This window comes from Dermacentor albipictus, chromosome 4 (genome assembly GCF_038994185.2).
Source record: "Dermacentor albipictus isolate Rhodes 1998 colony chromosome 4, USDA_Dalb.pri_finalv2, whole genome shotgun sequence".
Classification (NCBI taxonomy): Eukaryota; Metazoa; Arthropoda; class Arachnida; order Ixodida; family Ixodidae; genus Dermacentor; species Dermacentor albipictus.
This window is the reverse complement of record NC_091824.1, coordinates 82,396,137-82,416,067: the sequence shown is the minus strand read 5'-3', so window position 1 is coordinate 82,416,067 and position 19,931 is coordinate 82,396,137. Positions and strand designations below refer to the sequence as shown.

Here is a 19,931-nt window from a genome sequence, read left to right as displayed (position 1 = left end):
AGATTGAGGCAGGCGCAGGAGCCCCAACCGTCTACGACTGCGGCAGGCTCGAGAGGCGCAGGGCACTCCCGGGCACCCCCAGTAAGGGGTTCATATCTTTACCCTGTAGTGCTAAAACACCCTCTGCAAAACAAACCGATCCATTACGAATAGGGAGCGAGCACGATTCTAAAATTAGACCCCACGACGCCTACGAGCTGTAACATAAGTTAGACATGTGAAAGCTTTCTAATGTGCGAATAAATGTAAGTTGTGAATTTGATAACGCCATTTCTGTGCCCCAGTATCCACGCACCGTCTGCAGCGTGCACAAGACGTTTCACACGACTCTCTGCGGCTGCGTCCTTGATAGAGCCTACGCGGTCTTTTTCTTTCAAGTGTAGTGGTAAGCTGCGGTCATGAATTGATAATGCTTGCCGTATGCGCCCCATTCGAATAGTAGTATAGGCTAACCGCGCGCAGTTCGTAGGCAGAGTCACTGTCCAGCAGCCCTTCAGCCTGATGCCCCTCTACGTTCCTGGTGACGTCGTCCAAGATGGTGGTGCTCGCCTGGCGACTGCGAAAGGCCACCATGATGCCCGGGAAGCGAGACTGGAATACAGCATATACAACAGGAACGGAAGGTGAGCAATTGACACAAGTATTTGAGAAGAATTGGTACGAATCGCATAATTCAAGCAGGCACTAAAGTTGGTTATCGGTCACCGATGGCTGTCGTATAGAAGGTGCTCAGCTATTAAGATGCGGATGCTACTTTAGTGTACCTGGACAAAACAATTCAAACTCAGAAATCTCAGTGAATGCTGTGGAACACAGACGCCACTTGCATTGACCAGCTAGATGCACGCCTGCAGTACGTTACTTCCTCAAACGGTCGTCTACCACGTGCCTTTATGGCCTACGTAGCCCGGCGTTTGTACTGTGTGTCTCGCCTTGTCCCGTTTAATACTATTTTGTGAACTTTTGTTAAACACACAGGGTCGTTGCAGACATTGTGCAACTGGGCAACGGGCGACAATGCGAACGTAAAGCTCGGCTTTTGTGTGGACAATATTCGTAACATCGTTTGTTCAGTGTTAACAGAGTTGTGCATGTAAGCGAATAGCCGGGCATGCCGGCACGGCACGACCCGGCAGGCTTTTATTCACGCTTTGTTTGATTTTCGTGGTGATTCATCACGTGATCCTCGTGGTCATCCTACAGAGCATTTAGCCATTCAATTATATTGAGACAACCATCGTTAGTTCGGGCAACGGAAAGTGCCGGCGCAATGTCATTGGAGCCGCATGAAAAGTGAAAAAAGAAAATGCTGAATGTATGTAGGCCTTGCCAACATGCGTCACCTTGAAAAGCCTCCGTGCTGGCTTTGGGTAGCCTGCTGATTTCGCCTTCATATCTAACAAGCATTACGGGTAACAGAGGCGTGAAGGTATAATGACAATGTTATGCAAGATTTCTTCATATAATTTAAGCTAACATGTCTGAGTACAAGTAAATATACGTCTAAAAATGCGGTGCAAAGTATTGCTACTAATAGATATCAAGAAATGGTTGCGTAATATCGGAGTTTGGACTCCTTTTATTATTTCTTTATTCTTATCATAACACATGCTTTAGGCTTCACCACTTTAAAGATTCAGCGGTGGTACACGCGAAAGAAGTTCATTAGGAGTGCGTCACAAGTATCTGAGGTCCGTAATCCATCCACATTGCCAGGCGTTGTTCAGGAGCTCACTTGACACACATCCTGCCTCTTCGACGAGCGCAGTGGAACTGACGGTAGTCCTGAGTGACTACCAGACCGCCGTCAGTTGCAAATACACACGCACACACGCACACACACACAAGAAGCCTGCTGCAACAGGCTTCAACAGGATATTCAACAGGCACTTGTAGGTTGAGGACGCACAAACGAAAAAAAAAACGATGCAAACGTAACGAGGTGGTTGTAGCAGGTGCGTAGAGTAACAATATATCACTCATCTCTCTCTCTATATTACACACGCACATTTTCCCACTTTGGCACTCCTAATGCTGACGCATAAAAAGAACAACTTCATTTCTGAAACGAGTTGTATAGATTACTGTAGCAGCTTTGGCCGCCTTGTCCCATGGAACAGTGAAAGAAGTCGTAAATAAGTTTGCAACTGTATCCCATTAGAAGTGTGTTACCACTGGAAGAATAAATTTCGAGAACATGAACCAGAAGGCACGAAGATAGCCCAGGAGAAACGACACACAGAGGCCACCACCGACGACAAAATCGAAACCGGTGAGTTTAGTAAGGTTGATCTAAACTACGGTGTAATATTTCTGCAGCGCGACACACTGAAGTGCGGAAAAAGGATAAAAGCGGACGAAGGAAGAAGGATTGCAAGAGGACAACACGAGCGCTGATTACCAACTATATATATATATATATATATATATATATATATATATATATATATATATATATATATATATATATATATATATATATATATATATATATATATATATATATATATATATAGACAAAATGATATAGTTATCAGACACAATGTCAGAGACACTAGCCACATCGGAACGTTTGCAAGCAGTAAAACCAAGCAAGATTAGTGTTGGCATAGGCTCAAAAGCGCGAACTCCTTATCGCGTAAAGCCACTGATGGCTGACTGATGCATCCGTCTCCAAATTTCTTAATAAAATAGTCCTCTGATATTTCTCGCGTTCCCTTCTCGTGATTGCGATCCAGCACACATCCATCTTTAAACTGAGACTTACGTCAGCAGCCATTGCAGCGCAACCCTAGGTTAGAAATTCTTCCTTTGTCTAGCTCATTTTTTGTGTTCCCCTAGTCTTTGGTTCACGTAATGCCCCATTTGCCCAATATAATTGCGGCCGCACGACAAGGGTATTCGATAGACGTCCCCAGCAGAGCAGTTCACAAATTTGTTTTTCTTTTCATGTTTTAGCGCGCGTGGCCATCTGTATTTATTTGATGTCCTGCTAAGGCGTTAGTCCGTTTCCCTGCAAATACGCCCAGTCGTCCATGGGGCTGATAAGAATATCTCGACACCATATCGCCATCCTATTCTTTTTAGCCCACGAGAAACTTTGTGCGCATACGGGATAACTGCCGCTCGATTCTTTTTTTCTTTGCCCTTCTGGCATTTCATGGTCCGGCTTATTGTTTTTACTTTTTGCATAAATTTTTCGCAAACTGACGAAATGATAAACCTCGGGAATCCCGCTGAAAGCTGCCTGTCTAGCTTTACTTTAACGCTGTTCTCCGTCATGTGTGAACAAGATTTTGTTAACGCGGCTCTAATGGCGGACGAAGCAATCGCTCTCTTTACCAGTTTAGAGTGATTAGAGGCGTTAACAAAATAACACCGCCTGTCGAATTGCAGGCGAAGTGCCTTCGAAGCAATCGGGAAACTCCGCGACCATGGTAGCCGCGCAGAATTGAACTGTCGTCAACCACGTGACACACTTTCACACCACTTTGCTGTTACTTCCATATTTCCTGCAGCACTGATAGGCCTCAGTTTCCGCGCTCACCTAGTTTGGTTCAGAAACTAGACAAAATCTTTTTTTCTTTCTGGAGGAGCGTGACATGCCGCAAAGTAGCAACTGTACAGTCCTCTTTGTTCCTGCAAACCTGTCTCTTCTAGCAAGAAGTAGAAATTCGCGCTACGTTATTGAAGTCCACGATGCCTTGGAATGCCAAGCGCGATGCTCAAAGGCGTGACGTTAGCGCCACGCCTTTGAATCTCACCTGAATCTCGACAAGCCTTCGCAGCACGAGCAGGCGGTTCAGCGTTGCGCGTTCGCGGATCTCGATCGTGATGTTCTCGTTGTTGACGAACTTCCAGACGCTATGCTGCACTTCTTCTTCGCCGGTGACGATGGCGTGGCCGATCTCGTACGCATCGTAGATCCTGGCGTCGAGGTAGCGGTGCGCGATTTCGGCCATGTGCTCCAACAAAAGCTGCGCGCAAGAAATGAGAGCGAAAGAAACTGCAACTCGGCCGACAAGTTATGCAAGCAGTAAGAGGCGGGTGTGTTGTGGCACAGACCTTCGGCCCAACGTAAGAGAAGAAACATGTTTTAGAAACTAAAACGGTCTACATACACGGATCAATACATTGTGCATTGCTTATGCTGAAAAGCGAGACATCATATATGGCGTACAAGTACGCTACCAAAGATGGTACCATTCTAGGATGTTGCGCATGCAGGGATGCGTTAACTCGCGCGCTTGGGTCGTGTGCCAATAAATGGTTTTGACGGTGTTTTAGAACCAACTTTGGTTAATAGAATCATCTCAAGAGTCATTCAACGGACGTTTACACGTTGTAGCTATAGGCTCGTTTGTGATGCTAGTGATATATTGTTTTGTAGAAGCTTGACAAGCTTGCGCTTGGACAGCTTTGCGAACTGTGACCCGCCTACATCTTTTTGTCATCCGAACTTGTCAATTCTTGCGAAGTTCAGATTGTGCCCAAAAATTCGACAGGAAAGACTCACGACGAAGTCGGGCTACAGTAGAAAGCGTTATAGTAGAAACTCGTGTTTACAGCACTCTAAGAAGTGTTGAAACTTAGGCAAGTTGAGGATCCGCGAGTCATGCTATAAATTTCTAGTCACGGTGGGACAGTGTCTAAGCCATTCTGTCGTCGAAAACGAGGCAGTGGATTTGCTTCCCTGTTACAACGGCAAAATGTAAAACACTTGTACGCATGCAGGTTCAAGTACATGTTAAGCAAAATCATCCCGAGCAAATTAATCCCGCGCCCTTGGAACATCAAGGACGGTGTCTCCATGCCTCTGCGTTGCTTTTCTACGCTAAGCACAATCAATCAATCAATCAATCAATCAATCAATCAATCAATCAATCAATCAATCAATCAATCAATCAATCAATCAATCAATCAATCAATCAATCAATCAATCAATCGTTCAATCGTTCAATCGTTCAATCGTTCAATCGTTCAATCGTTCAATCGTTCAATCAGTCACTCAATCGTTCAATCGTTCAATCAGTCACTCAATCGTTCAATCAGTCAATCAATCGTTCAATCAATCAATCGTTCAATCAATCAATCGTTCAATCAATCAATCGTTCAGTCAATCAATCGTTCAGTCAATCAATCGTTCAGTCAATCAATCAATCGTTCAATCAATTAATCGTTCAATCGTAGCTCTGAAGTGCTGCAACATGTCAAGATTAGCCCGGCTGGCCTCCGCGCGTCATCATCATATACGTCATGGTCGTCCTATCTCGTGTCCACTGAAGGGCTAAAGCCTCTCCCGGTGATCTATATTTGTGAGTGTTTCGCGTCCGTCCACTCCATCCTACGCACGCAACTTTGCTGATCACGTGGCGTGCACGGCGCGCTGCAATGATATGCTGCCGGCTTCGTGTGCTCACCTCCGTGTACTTGATGGCATGGAAGAAGCGCAGCGAGATGGCCATGGTGAAGCAGATGATGAGCCCGCTGTTAGGCGGCTCGTTCTGGTTGGCGAGGAAGAGGCCGCACTGGAGCGTGAAGATGAACATGCACACGGCGACCAGCACCAGGTCCAGCCGGTTGTAGTTGTCCATGTTCATGATGCGCTGCCCGTACGACGATATCTGCGCGTCCGGCGCAAGCGTAGCGATGCTTAAGCGATCGCTGCGGATTTGTGGTACGAAGATTCAATATTTCTGTTGTTCTTGCCAATCCACTGGTACGGTTCATGACCGGGGTGTGAGCCTCGTCAGGAGGGACACGTTGCTTGTCTCCTCCTTTCCGCATCTCGTTGGCATGTTACACTGTACACTGTGCACGTCTGGCGAAAGTCAAGTCAGCGTTAAAGTTGGATAGGTGAATGGCATTGCGTTTGTAGCATCAGGGCCGCTATTAATGTAAGCTTTCTTTTCCTCGCTTACTTTAATTTTTATTATCCACCGTTTATGGCCAGCCGATCCTGGCAATAACACGTGGACCGAGCGCCGCTCGGGATAATGGAATCGAGAAAACGAATATCATCGAACAAAATTCGTTACGTTGTATTGTCCCTGTTTAGATTTCAGTATTTTAACAGAAGTACTAAGCCAGTGTTCACAAAATTTATGAAAGAAAAAAAAATTGACTCGTCACTCTGACCCTGCGAAAGTGGCTGGCCAGTGAAATTGTTAGAAAACCACTCAAATGGCGCCGATCGGGATATGAAATGTTTTATTGTTCTGCCTAGACTTAGCAAGACACCGTTGTTGAGCGTTAAGAATTTGCACTCTTCGACGCTCATCGTATTCACGCTGCTCTTCGGACTCTTTGCGTGGTCTACCCGTAGTGGTGTTGCAATGAACGGAACGATAGGTAGGTTTCCCTTTTATATCTGAAACTTGGTGACGTCACCTGATTCGTATGCTGCTGTTGCCCCTTTCTCACCGGAGTCGTTTATGCAACCGTAAACTTTACCGGGAAACACAACACGCGAGGAGAAGGTACGTCCCTAGCATTGTTCACAGGTGCCTTATCATCCATATTGTGGTTTTTATGCTTGTTTTGTGCTTTTCTTTATTGAAATGAATACATGCGCTGAGTGTTGTATGCCTGATTACAAAGGAGATATGTACTTTTTTTGGGTTAAATTTTTTGTTGTTGATGGACATGAAAAATCCTGACCAACTAGAGGCTAACAACTTCGCTGTAAAATGTTTCTTCATTGACTTTCGTTCGGATGCCCTTCACCCATGTTAGTGATCGCCCTGATAACCTGACGATCACCGCGACGTTGGTGACCACACGACGCCGGCTTCTAATCTCCTGTTACGTTCTCAACCGAGAGCGGCAGTATCGTAAACAAAAATTAATATGCGGGCTACAAACTTAGCTAAAAGAAAATTGCGGATACGGCTCCGTCATTTCTACTCGCACAGAAACCAAAGAAATATGTGACCTTATCCGCAGCTTGTGACTTGCGCCACCAAAAGAGCCAGCACTCATGGAAACGTGGCCGTGCTCAGCGGTACATGCTTTAAGTTACATGAACACGTCGAAAACGGGTCGAGTTCTTGTCGCCTGAGGGCCGAGATCACAGCGATAGCCTAACTTCGACGCGATTTTATGGAGCCCGCAAATACCGTGATCGTGGCTTTCGAAGCTGGCTGGAACCATTCACCGAATTCTTCTATACGCTTACGTTGCGAGTTGATTGGGTAATGTGATGATCCGACATTATGTACTACGGATGGCTGAGACTGACTCTACACTATATCACCACATGTGGCTAGAGCTAAAACGATCGCGATAGGTAAATTTCGTCCGAGCAAGCGGACTTTTACCATACAGTGTTTCAGGCGTGGGACGTGTCCGAGAAAAACCTATACAAGAGGGAACCCACCTCTGAGGTTAAACTATGACTTGAATTCTCGAAATTGTTAGTTTGGTGGCAGATTGTTGTACTCACAAAAATATATGGCTGTTGAGAACGGTGTATTTACGTGTTTATTGGAAGTAAACGTTCTCACGCTGTCCCCTTTGGACACGGACAGCCTTTTGATAAGTTCATATCTAGGTTCTGCTCGAAAACGAGGAAGGATTATCGTTTACGAAAAAAAAAATACTAAACAACGCGACCTAGGCTCGCAACGCTTTATGTCTCCACCATTTCGCACAGTTGCTGGAAAGAAGCTTTGACCGAATTTCCCACCAGAGTTCTCATTCCTCCTAATTGTCGCTTGTGTTAACATTAAATCTATGTTAATCCCTGCGGATAAAATGCAATGCCAGGACGGGAAACACCTGAGAGAGGTAGGGTAGAAAGAGAGAGATGCGAAAGTTAAACTTAATAAACGCTGCCTACCAAGTGGAATATTACTGCACAGAGAACGTGCTTATACGAAGAAAAGGTCTCCGCATTACGGGATGCTCGTCTAACAAAATCCCAGTGAGCAATACTTCATATGCATTAAATTTTTCATCTCACATTTTACGTTTCTATTGCATCTCGTGCTATCCAACTTCGGCCACCACCCTACACTGACATCCTTGTTTAATCCCCGCTCCTTCAACAACATAAGTAAATTATACACGCGAGTAGCTGGTTGGCCGAGCCGGCGCGACTGACCATGATGGTGACCTCGGCGGTGAACATGGTGAGGTACAGGGCCTCGATGGTGATGGCGCCGATGAAGGCGTTGCTCCGGGGTGCCAGCATCACGATGCGAACGAGGCCGCACAGCACGAAGACGGCCGCCAGCGTCGAGCTGGTGATGACCGCCTCGTAGTACGCGTGCTCGAACAGCTCGACCACGCGCTCGCGCAACGGCCGTCGCACGACCTCGGAGCCGCTGGACGTGTCCCGGATGAGCCCCTTCTCGCGTGCCGTGCCCACGTTCTCTTTCTGCGCGATGCGTTGGCGGCGCTCCGTCTCCTTAAATTGCCCGTTTCGTTGCGCGGCGAAGAACTAATACAGGGATTAATGGATTACCAGCCAGAGGACCCATCTTGGAATCGCCAGAATCGACCCGATGATGTCCATGTCCAAGTACCTGGAACCGTAGGTGAAAGAGTTTCAGTATGGTATAGAAGACTAGAATTTACACCATGTATTATCGCGTTCATTTTACAGCGTCAAATGTTGCTTCTGCCCCTTCTATATAGAATACAGTTGCTTAATATTTCCTATTTCTGGTGATACATGCGACGCTTTTTAACCTGGTTCTAGTTTTTATAACATCTGACACAATTCTTGCATGAATATGTTACAGACCTGTTTATGCTTCATTTATTTTGATTGCCATTTTTTTTTTCAGTGATGCTGCTTTAGTCACAAAATTCCTTTCTTCGTCTGCTTGCTTCCTCACTAGTTTTGTATATTTTTGTGTTTTGTACTGACTAAATATTTGTATCTCCTCCCTTATGCAATGATGATTTTGGCCTGTCAGGTATGTCATGAATAATTCATTGAATGAATCGATAAGGCTGGCGCTTTTGCCTAAGAACATAGTAGACATGCGCCTCGCAGCGACAAATGGGATTGACATTAACTAGAAGCCTTGACCACGGTGCACAACATACAGAGCCGAGCTTTGCTTTACAACAGTGAAATGCACTACGTCCAAAAGAACCATGTTCGCCGATCCGACACTTACACTTTCTTGTCGAATGGGTACTGAAGGGCAGCGATTAAGGTCAGCTTAGTCCTCCGCTGAATGATCCCCTGGCGGTACTGCCGAGCGTAGCTGACCTGCAGAGAGTAGGAAGCATTGTAACGTTGACTGCAATCTACCGTCACCCCAACGCATCATTGATGAAGCAGTAAAGTATGCTACCTTTATGTAGGCATTGAAGCTCAGAGCGCGAACTGGACGGATTTCTCACTAACCCCAGAAATGTGCACAATTACGATGGTGGGTAATCGACTGTAGCTACAAGCAGCCGTAGAGATGTGGAGCTTTCGCGCAAGAAGTGATGGCAACAACTTGCGCTATTGACGAAACAATTATTGCGCCCAAGTGCGTGCGCAGAAATTGCAGGAAATAAAGTGTTGGAGTGTCAAAATAAATTGTTTGCGTTCTTAAAGCGAATTAGAATAGATATTTGTGTTAGTTTGTTTTGGGTTCGTTCAGATGCGTGATTGCAGCGCAAGCCACCTTAGGGCGGAAACACAAACGTGACGTTAGCGGTATGAAGAACAAACGCAAGCGCTGGTTACCACTTGAGTGCTCTACAACGTAATAACATGTATAAAGGAGGAACAATTCTGTCCCAGTTCGATTGTGAGCTGTGTGGTGCGCTACCTTTACAGCGAAGTGACCTGTATAGCAAACGATTTCGGAGGCTCCAAGCACTTCGCTATGAAGGCGTTCGACTGCACCTTTGAAAGCTCGTGTGGATTCTGTGGAGCAATTGTCTTGAGCAAGGTGAGCTCCTACGCAATCCATACGTGACATTCTAGTGGGCTGGGGGGGGGGGGAGTTGTTACTTGAGAATAACATTGTTTTGTCTTTCTGCAGCCAGCCGGACAAAAATGTACAGTACTGAAGCTGCTTCATCATGCTGATCAACTGGGTACGGTAATCGCCGGTGTAGTCTACGCACCTGGAAAGCGGGGAATCGCTCGCTCACCTGCTCGATCCTGAGGACGTTTTCTACAACCAAGGTGTCGATGTGCCTGGGAACCTTTCGAAGGCGCACGACGCAGCCAGTGCTCTGCATTATAAATGTTTCATTAACCACGGCTTTGCTGTACGCTGGCACAGCGCCATGCAAACAAAAGAAACAATGTTACGACGTGTCCGCGAAGCCGTACAAATGCTGCGTTTCGTATATACCCAAGAAATGGAGTGTGGCAACAGTAGTTTCGGTGCTTCGTTGGTGCCAGTAAAGACAATGGTCGAGCTTCTCGAATGTGAAGAATCACGGTGCAATTCTTGAAATGGACAGGTTAAAATAGGACAGTTACATTATATGACAAAATTTTAAAGTAGAATTTAATTTCGAGAAAGGACGATGGGCCTAAGCGAAGCCAACGAGGAGCGCACTTGACAACTTGAAGATTCAATAGGCTTACTGTACAAACGCGGCATCTGTGGCTGCTGCCTGTCACAGTGTCCATGATAAATTCAGGTGGTCGATCCGGTCCTATACGAACCGGATTGCCTGGCGCACTTTCCGGAGCAATGAGAGGGAAGGAAGCCAGGTTAGAGAAGAGCTTCCGGTGACAGACAATTGGACGCAGCCGCGTCACATAGCATCACGGCGCGCGAGTCAGGCAAAGAAATGGTGGTGTAAGACAGTCCAACGCCAGTACAGAAAGTTCTCAGCACTATGATGAAGCTGCTATCGCTGCTTGCCTCTCACCTCGAAAGATAACTGAAAGTGTGCCACTAACCAATGCAAACGTTCTCCCTTCGCCATCATCGACGTGAAGCGCACTAAGCATGACAGCGCGAAGTTAGAGCACAGTTACGAACCCGCCTAAACGACCGAGGCGAGTTTGCACACTGCGCGCTGACAGAAGCAACGTAGCGCTCACGTGACCAAAAACCGGCTGGATCTGGCAGTTGCTCCGACGGCGGCGGTGGGAGCATTTCGGGGCGCTCCAAGTTGGATTTAGGCAATCTGAAAGAACCAACCGGATTTCGCCGGAGCGCTCTTTTTCGACCAACCGTATAGAATATTGTCTCTTTGTAGAGCTCCGAAACGACCACCCGAAGACGCCTAGCGCCCTAGTGAATGCCAAGTGACTAGTGATGCCTACTGGCTAGCACCCTGCTGCTAAGTACGAAGTCCAGGGTTTGGCTCTCGGTGGCTGCAATCACATTCTGATGCGGATGGTTCGCAAATGCGACTTTGTACGAGGTCTTGGCTGCAGGCTTAAGAAATCCAGGTGGTCGAATTTAGCTCCGAACCTCCGGTTATAGATCGGGGGTAATACGCAACTTGTTGTGGTTTGGAAATGTATAACCGACTAACCAAGCAGTTTTTGCGCATTGTCGCTGCTGCGAGACGACGAGCAGACAGAGGGCTGCGGCTCACCATGGCAGACTGGAAGCGGAACGTGGCCTCGAGCGGGTTCCGCACGAGCGTGCTGCGCGTCACCCAGTGCCAGTCGGCCAGCAGGAACGAGTCGTCCTTCATGTACAGCGTGCGCGCTGTGTCGGTCGCCTCCTTCAGGTACAGCACCGCGTCGCGCATGGTGCGCAGCTCGACGTCCGACACCTCCAGCACGCCTGCGTGCGAGCACGCACAAGCCGCCACGAGCGTTCTTCGGAACGAACACCGAGGATCGTCTTCGCAAAGATCAACAGCATCCTCATGGTTAGGTCAAATTAAACAGAACAAAGCGCTCTCCCAGTGAACTCAAATTTCCGTGTATTGCATCAGATTCAGAGAACTGACATTTGGGCAAGTTGGTTAAGCTTCGTCGTATGTACAGCCAGTGGCGTAGCAATGGGGGGCGGGGGGCCGTGGGCCCCGGGTGCACGGGGCCAGTAGAGGGGGGGGGTGGTGTCATATATGTTTGAAGACAGACATCGGAAAATGGTCGATATCCTCGCCTTCCTCGACTACAACCAGGGGTGGGGGGGTGACAGAAGAGCTATCGGCCCCGGGTGCCAGACGACCTAGCTACGGCACTGTGTACAGCTCAAGAACACACGGACAGAAACGAAGACGTCAGGACGGCCGCTGTTATAGCTTAGGCGAGGTTAGGTAGGGTTAGGTTAGGTCGTCTTCGTTTTCATCCGTGTGTTCTTGCGCTGTACATTAGATCGTTGCATTAGCTGTTTCCACCCTATGCTTGCAGGTTTCCTAAATGTTCTCACAACGCCTGGTATTCCATGAAGTCCGCTACTGTGATTCACTTCCTTTGCGACCATTTTGTTGAATGCTCCAACGCTGCGTTCTGTGCTCGTTAGGTGACGTCCCATGTTCGCGCAACTTCATGATATGCCACCAGCTTACAGACTCACACGTGCACCGTGCCGAAGGTATTTCTTCTTGCATACGCACCCAATGCGCTGAGAACCACCGGGAGGAAGGTGACATTGATGAGCTGCGAGAGCGCCATGTCACCAATAGCGTACAGGTAAGACTGCAATAGGAATAAAGAGAACCAATGTCAGTCTATCGGTGTAGACTAGGTTGGAGGAACAGAAAGCCCTACGAAGTCGATACCGCTTGAAATACGTGAAGGGTGGATCCATCTATGACCGTTCTCTGCGCAACACGTATACCTTGGCGAGGCTCTCCGTGTAGACGTTCTCGCGCCGCAGATGCTGCACCGTGGCGATCGAGCCCAGGAACGTTCCCTTGACGCTCATCCAGGCGAGCACCATGGCCTGGCGAACGGTCACCTGGTAGCCGAAGTGCCCGATCACGGGGTACAACAGCACCACCGCCAGGCACCTGTCGGAAAAGCCGAGGATATACAGGAGTTGGCGTTTTTACTGCCAATCGTTCTTGTTGAGTGTAGCGTGGCCTTTCCTGCCACCTGTCTAACCGTTTTTGTGAGCCGATATCAAAGTTAGTGCAGTATAATAACGGGGGTCGATCCCAAAGATATTGCCCGAAGTGCCGGTGAAACTGTGTGCAATCACATATGGCACGACGCACTCGCTTTCGGCTTCTCGGAAAAGCGGGCCGGGCTTTTTCGAAGAAGTGGCAATTGGTGACATTGACGTTAGCCCTAGGCACTCGTAAGGGATGGCAGTACTAATTTACAAATAGAGGCTCGCTCCGTCCCTCTCTATACAGTGCGCCGTGGAAGCTGCGTAGAGTGTCCGCTTTGTTCTACATGAGCGCCTCCCGCCATAATGTCTCGCCCCAAGTAGCTTTTCTCATCAGCCAAATTTAAGGAACGTTAGCGCAAGTGCGCCGAGACCACTCGTCGCCGCTAAGTGGCTCGGACGTCAGAGGCTTGTGCTGGCGTGCTGGACCGAAAACGAATTGCCGAATGTGACCGCTACAAATCAATAGAATCAGTGAGCCAATGGACATTGAATTTATTCTCAAAGTAAATTGCTCATTATTCCATAATTGAACGTACTGCGCACAATCATCTCTAACACTTCAATGTAATAAAACACTTCACCTCTAACAAGCACTGTGTCATTCCTGCTGCCCGTACCGCCAATTCGCGCAGACGCTAAAACTGAAGTTCTGCTTCAGGAAACTAACGAGATTAATGAGAGTCCTCCTTCTAACGAAACAACAGTACTTCGCATCACTTCGCACTTAACTGGGGTTGCGGCTACCGGTATCTTTTTTCTTTTTTGGCGCAGAAGCTATGACTGTACCCCGTCGGGTGACAAACGGGTATGATGCTTGGATCAGGATAATAAGAGCTGTGAAAGGGTAATCTAAGAAACTCACTAATTGAGGTCATAAGGGCTACTACAAAGATGACTACATAAGTTTGCTCCCTCCGAAGCTTAATAGACGGTTTTTTAAGAGAGCGAGATAATTTTAGTTTTCGGTTCCAGCCTAAAAGAGGTAAGTTAATATTCTGTCAGTATTGGCTTTTTCTTTCTTCAGTTTGCTTGCGGTATTGTATATATGCGTACACGTGCGCACATTAAGTAGATAAAATAAATTCCCATATCAGTGTATGTGTGTGTGTAGGCCGTCTTTTTTGTCTGTATTTCGCGCTGTTCAACTTCTCCTTATGTCAAACTAACTAGCCCTAGTTCTTATCCTCTTTAACCATCCTAGTCGCCCTCCCAAAGACTTACGTTTCATATGCGTTTAATAATTCCAGGGAAACTTAATACGCCTGACTTTATTGGGATCGAGGGCATGAAACAGTTGCTAGGCGTTGAACTGTTAAGAGAATCATAGCGCCGGAGGACAAGTGCGGTAAGTGTAAATGATTGGCAACTACTAAGTAACAATGATCCACAGCGAACGCGATTACCTCATGGCTGTCTTGACAATGTAACAGGTCCATAAGGCTTCCCAGTCAAGCGTGGATGCGTACTGGATCAGGAGCACAGCGGTGTACGAAGCTGACACGCAGGAAGCCAGCGTGCCTGTGACATCGTACAGTATATGCCAATACCTGCCAAACCAAGAGACGAAAACCATAATCACAGGTTGGCCAGAACTGTAGCACTGACGCCCGCATAGTGAAGTACATGGGGGGCAGGTGTACTGCTTGTTGAGGTATTTGGCTACACATACTTATTAGAAGAGCCGATGCCTTCTAGTGTCTTTTGAATTATATAGGCGAACTTTAGTAGGCCTACGCAAGGTGTCATGTGTATTGCTAAAAAAAAAAAGAAAAGAACAGCGCGTGGGGAAGGGTGCACTGTTTATAACCTGAAGTACTTTACTCAAATTCAAATCTTTTATTTTTTAGGTTCTCCTACAGCCCATTTGTCGTTCGTTAACAGTAGCCCGACGCAAGCAGGTTTAGTTACGATGCGCTGTGGTCGTCGGTGGTTCCGCCTGACGCTTGCAGGAGCGCGTGTCGGACAGACGCTTAATAGCAACCGTCGCACTCAAAAAGTCGAAACAACATGACATTACTTGCTCCTGCTAAAATAAAGCCCTTTCCAAGATCAAGGGGCTTTACAGAATGGGTGGATAGATGTTATGAACGTCCCCTTTGGAATGAGGTGGTGGGTTGCGTCACCAAGCTCTTGCTTGCGGATTCCCTAATGTCCTACCTAGGTTAAAAAAGAAAAGAAAGAAAAAAAAAACGCGATGAATTCCCGTAACAGCTAAATAGTCGACAGCGCCGCCCCTCGGCAGTAGCCGACACTGGACTCTAGTAATGGCTCTAAACGATTCCTACATAAGAATTTCGTAATTGAACACTCTCATCGACTACTCGGAGACAACCGGCCTTGAAGGGGACTCCGCAAGCTGATTATCATTGAAGCAACAGTAAAACAACCCCATCTGAACCGAAGTGAATACTTAAGACGAGGCGGTGACGCTGTCGCCCACTTTAAGGAGTTTGTAACCGCGTTCTTAAGGGCAGAGAAAGCAAGCAGAAGAAAGGTAAAAACGCTAATCTTCACGACGCGAGTAGCGATGCCGTTTTGCTATGGACGCGCAGAGGATTTTTTTCCCGGTGAAGTCAGAGAGAAGTCTGGTCGAGGTGCGTTAGTGGATTCGACAGAGAGAGAGAGAGAGAGACAGAGAGAGAGAGAGAGAGACAGAGAGAGAGAGAGAGAGAGAGAGAGAGAGAGAGAGAGAGAGAGAGAGAGAGTTATCGCCAATATGATATCATTGGAACTCACTTGGGTAAAATGATAGAATGCAAGCACAAATATTCCAACACTTGCACTGCAAAAAACAAAAAAAGCAGTCTAGAAGAACGATATGTAATCGATAGTTAAGGGAAACTAACAATTCCTCTGAAAAATACTTATATGCAAGCGTTGCGCAATGCTTTTATGTCAGCTAGAATGCGCTAGCGCGATATATCATGATATACCGAGACCGCGAGATGATTGATTCTTTCGCTGAAGTGTTGCAAGTTTATTTCTTATCAGACAAGGAATCTGATTGCACGCAAATAAATCTGCCTTTTCCCTGTCGCGCATAGCGTTCCAGTGCTGCACCGCTAAATTAGTTCCACGTGAAATATGCTGAAAGTGGCGCGTCTCATAGCCTCGCCGCGCATGCGTCGAGCTGCACTACATGCCCTTAATATTTCTCCACTTCAGAGGAAATGCCCTGGTTGCAGTAGTTGGGACATTCGGCTTACACTCGAAACGCCTGGAGTTTAAAACGAATGTGCAGCAGACACGTGCAGTTTTTTTTTATGTACGGACGGAATAGCGCGATGCCTCGTTCGTGATCCGTAACATATGGCTATGACTATTCAATAATAAAAAAAAAAAAGCGCGGGTTCCTCACTCTTCGAGGGCGCGGCTCAGGTCGGTGCAGGCGACGAATCGGTGCGAGTTGACGGCCATGGCGTAAACGACGACGCCGGTGACGCCGGAGCTGCGCACGTTCTCGAGGAAGAAGTAGGTGAAGTAGGTGCCGCACACGATCACGATGATGGCCGAGTCTCCGCTGAACTCCGAGGTGGCGTCGAGCAGGCTGACGGTGGCCGTGCCCATCAGGAATCCCACTAACATCGCCGTGGCCTGGTTTTGCAGCGGGAACATCGGGTCGAAGCCGCCACCTGTGGCACAAGCGTGACGTTGTTACCGGGAACTCTGAGAGGCCCACTAACATAACGTTGCCCGCAGAGAGTTTCGCGAGAAGGAACCCCCCCCACGCTTGATGGTTCAAAGCAGAGGGAACCTTGCTGATAGTCTTGGTAAAGCCTGCATGCCCTGTAAACGGCGGGCAAGGGAATCTCGTATGAGAGGCCTTCTTCGTCGAACTCCAGCAAGCTGAGGGAGCGACCTTAACTGCATCATTTGTCATGGCAGACACTGAGGTCGTAATTGCCTTCCTCCCTTCGTCATTCGATTCGAGCCCCTCAGAAGCAGAAAAAAATGGCTTTGTCAACCATCTTGAAATGAGTGTATGTATATCCCTCAAGTTCCCTAACGTTCCCGGATGCGGCTGGAAGGAACCCGCCGTATGCTGTAATAGCAATTGACGCGACGAAGTTAGGATGACCTGCCAACGTTGCGTAAAATGGACAATATTGAAAAGAAAGCAGCTCACCTTCGTGAAAGCGGTAGTAGCTGAAGATGCACCACGTCATGACAGCGTTAAAGAGTGCCTCAGACTGCACCATTGTGGTAATTACAGGGTACCGACCTGCGAATATTACAGGCAATAATGACATCATCATCATCATCAGCTTATTTTATGTCCACTGCAGCACAAAAACCTCTCTCTGCGATCTCCAATTACCCTGTCCTGCGCCAACTGATTCCAACTTGTGCCTGCGAATTTCCTAATTTCATCACCCCACCTAGTTCTCTGCAGCGCTCGACTACGATTCCTTTGTCTGGGCACCTCTTCTGTAAGTCTAATGGCCTACCGGCAATCAATGCTGAGCATTACATAGCCTGCCCAGTTTCATCTTTTTCTCTTTATGTCAGTTAGAATATCGGCAATCCCTGTTTGCTCCAATGCGTATCAAGAAAAGAAAGAAAGAAAAAAAAGCAGAACAATGACAGACCATAATGGCTAATCTATGTCGGGGGAGCTCGAATGAAAACCTTATGAATGAAAACCTGGGGTGAATTATACTCGTAAAGTCCGCCTTTTTCATCAGTTGGCATGTCTTGCCTTTTGAACCTGTCTATTTAGCGATTATAGATACTGGTTTGCCTTAAGTACCACCTCAAGTTTATGCGTCGAAAGACTGGTGACACAACAGAATTAATTAAATCAGGTCTCTTTTTATGCCAACGTAACAGTGACATGACACAACGTAGGGAGCCAAACCACCAATGTGCCATATCTGTGCCATTAAACCGGTTATAAAAGCAAGCGTGAACAATCAGTTCGAAGCACTTGCAGACAGAGGAAACGCATGATACCTTCTTCGAAGAGCGCGTCACTCATGGGCTGGCGCTCGATGCAGGACATGTAGACGCCGAAGAGCAGGCACTCGTGGAATGACCACATGCTGTCCGCGATCCTGTGCATCACAAACAAGGTGGCCAAGGCCAGCGTGATGCCTGCACAAAGTGGTGTCTTGTGGCATTCGCTGCACATTTCCATTATTTTTTTATTCCGCGAAGTCTTTGCTCAGAATGTCCCGATTCGAATAGCTCATGACAGACAAAAGTTAAGTTTTTACGAATATCAACGAAAGACAATTCGTTGGAAAACGACGTGGGGTGGGACGAAACAATGTTATTGATGACACTGTGACCACCGAGAGTCTATATATTACAACCGTTTACGGCGCTGTTTGAGTGTGCTTGTATGTTCCTAATATGCGTGCGAGAGGAATGTTACTAAAGCGTGTGGGTCAAAGATTGCTTGCAGTGCTGCTTTTAACTACGTGCTGGAGCACATTGATGCCTTCGGACGGGAGCTGCCAATTATTATAAAGAAAATAAACGAGAATTATTATTAATAATTATTATTAAGAATTATTATAAAGAAAGTCGCAGAGCTCAGTGTAGCTCTGCGACTTTCGGACCACAAGTAGAGAGGTGCGTTATGTACCGCACTTTCCAGGGTCGAACCAACCGAGGGTGGTATTATCGAGGACACTGAAATATTCCACAAGCAGTGCTGAATTCCGCTGTGTCGGCGTTTTGAGCCAATCAGAGTGGCCGTAGCAGGTCCGCGGGCCAATCAGAACACACTATCTGGTAGAATTGGACAGTTTTCAGAATAACACCCTAAGAAGACAGAAAACACAGCGAAAATTACCCGTACGTCATGCACGGCATATAATTATATTGCAGGCAAATTAAAGGAAATGGGACAAAAGAAAACGTGCCGTATCATTTATAAACTTACTTGCACTGCTCAATACAATGCCACGACAAATATTTAGCGTTCTGCAGGGGCAGTTTTTGTTGTCTGCACTAATATGAGCCATCTTTCTTAAAAAATAAATGCTAGTTTTTGAAGTGTGACCTATCAAGACGGTAGGGGCGGATGCACTTCAGCCGCAATTTTTCGTGCGAAGTCGTGAGCAATACGAGAGAGAATACGGAGTTTGTTTGCAAACTAAGATTTATTCTGATCTATGAATTCAAACTCATGTTAATATGTAACAAGTTGCCTCCTCATTGAGCTTTGCCTTATGGAACATTTTCAGGGTGACTAAAAACCATCAAAAATCCCGCCGTGGTGGCGTAGCGGCTATGGTGTTGAGCTACTAAGCAAGAGATCGCGAGATCTAATCACGGCCGCAGTGGCCGCATTTTGATGGGGAAAAAAAGCCAAAACACCCGTGTACCGTGCATTGAGTGCCCGTTAAAGAAACCCAGGTGGTCAAAATTAACCCGGTGTCCCCCGGTACGCCATGCCTCCCAATCAGATCGTGGTCCTGGCACGTAAAACGCCATAATTTATTTAATTTTGATTAATCCCTCAAAAACATTACATATCGGTTTCAGAATATTGCGAATAAAAAGAAATGCTCACCAAAATTATTTTTTTTTCGCAGAAACATGGGAAATGTTGAAGGTAATGTGCAAGAAAATTTGTACGCGTGTAGGTCAATTGAAAATGAAAAGAACTGAACACTCGTTTTCGGCCTGTTGAAACGCATTATATGGAACGCGTGCAAAGTTTCTTCGCTTCTCTGGAACGTTAGAACACGTTGGCGGGCTAGTTGGTTAGACTACATGGTAGAGTGTATAAGCGCGACTGTACGAGGACGTAGGAAGAAACAATTACGCAGACACAGCTCTTCACTTTCAACCGTAGATTTTATTTTCTTACGCATCGATAAATATATACCGTACGAGCGAAAACAAACGTAACAGCAAAAAAAAAAAGGGAACATTAAGTGGTAAATTTCGATAAACCTTACACGTGTGCAAGGCACGGGGAAG

The 19,931-nt window shown here is 46.9% G+C and overlaps 1 protein-coding gene across 1 annotated transcript in view; it reads right to left on the bottom strand.

Moving 5' to 3' along the window:
• The window catches only part of LOC139059541 (sperm-specific sodium:proton exchanger-like), a 42,972-nt gene that overhangs the window by 17,201 nt on the left and 5,840 nt on the right, over nt 1–19,931 (bottom strand). The window contains exons 4-17 of the mRNA XM_070537963.1: nt 17,949–18,089; nt 17,122–17,217; nt 16,354–16,627; nt 14,399–14,542; nt 12,720–12,891; nt 12,496–12,577; nt 11,521–11,714; nt 10,108–10,191; nt 9,132–9,226; nt 8,468–8,528; nt 8,105–8,380; nt 5,421–5,624; nt 3,765–3,977; nt 454–591 (exon numbers count right to left, since the gene is read on the bottom strand). Coding sequence (XP_070394064.1) covers nt 454–591; nt 3,765–3,977; nt 5,421–5,624; nt 8,105–8,380; nt 8,468–8,528; nt 9,132–9,226; nt 10,108–10,191; nt 11,521–11,714; nt 12,496–12,577; nt 12,720–12,891; nt 14,399–14,542; nt 16,354–16,627; nt 17,122–17,217; nt 17,949–18,089 — 2,174 coding nt within the window. The remainder of the gene's footprint in view (nt 1–453; nt 592–3,764; nt 3,978–5,420; nt 5,625–8,104; nt 8,381–8,467; nt 8,529–9,131; nt 9,227–10,107; nt 10,192–11,520; nt 11,715–12,495; nt 12,578–12,719; nt 12,892–14,398; nt 14,543–16,353; nt 16,628–17,121; nt 17,218–17,948; nt 18,090–19,931) is intronic.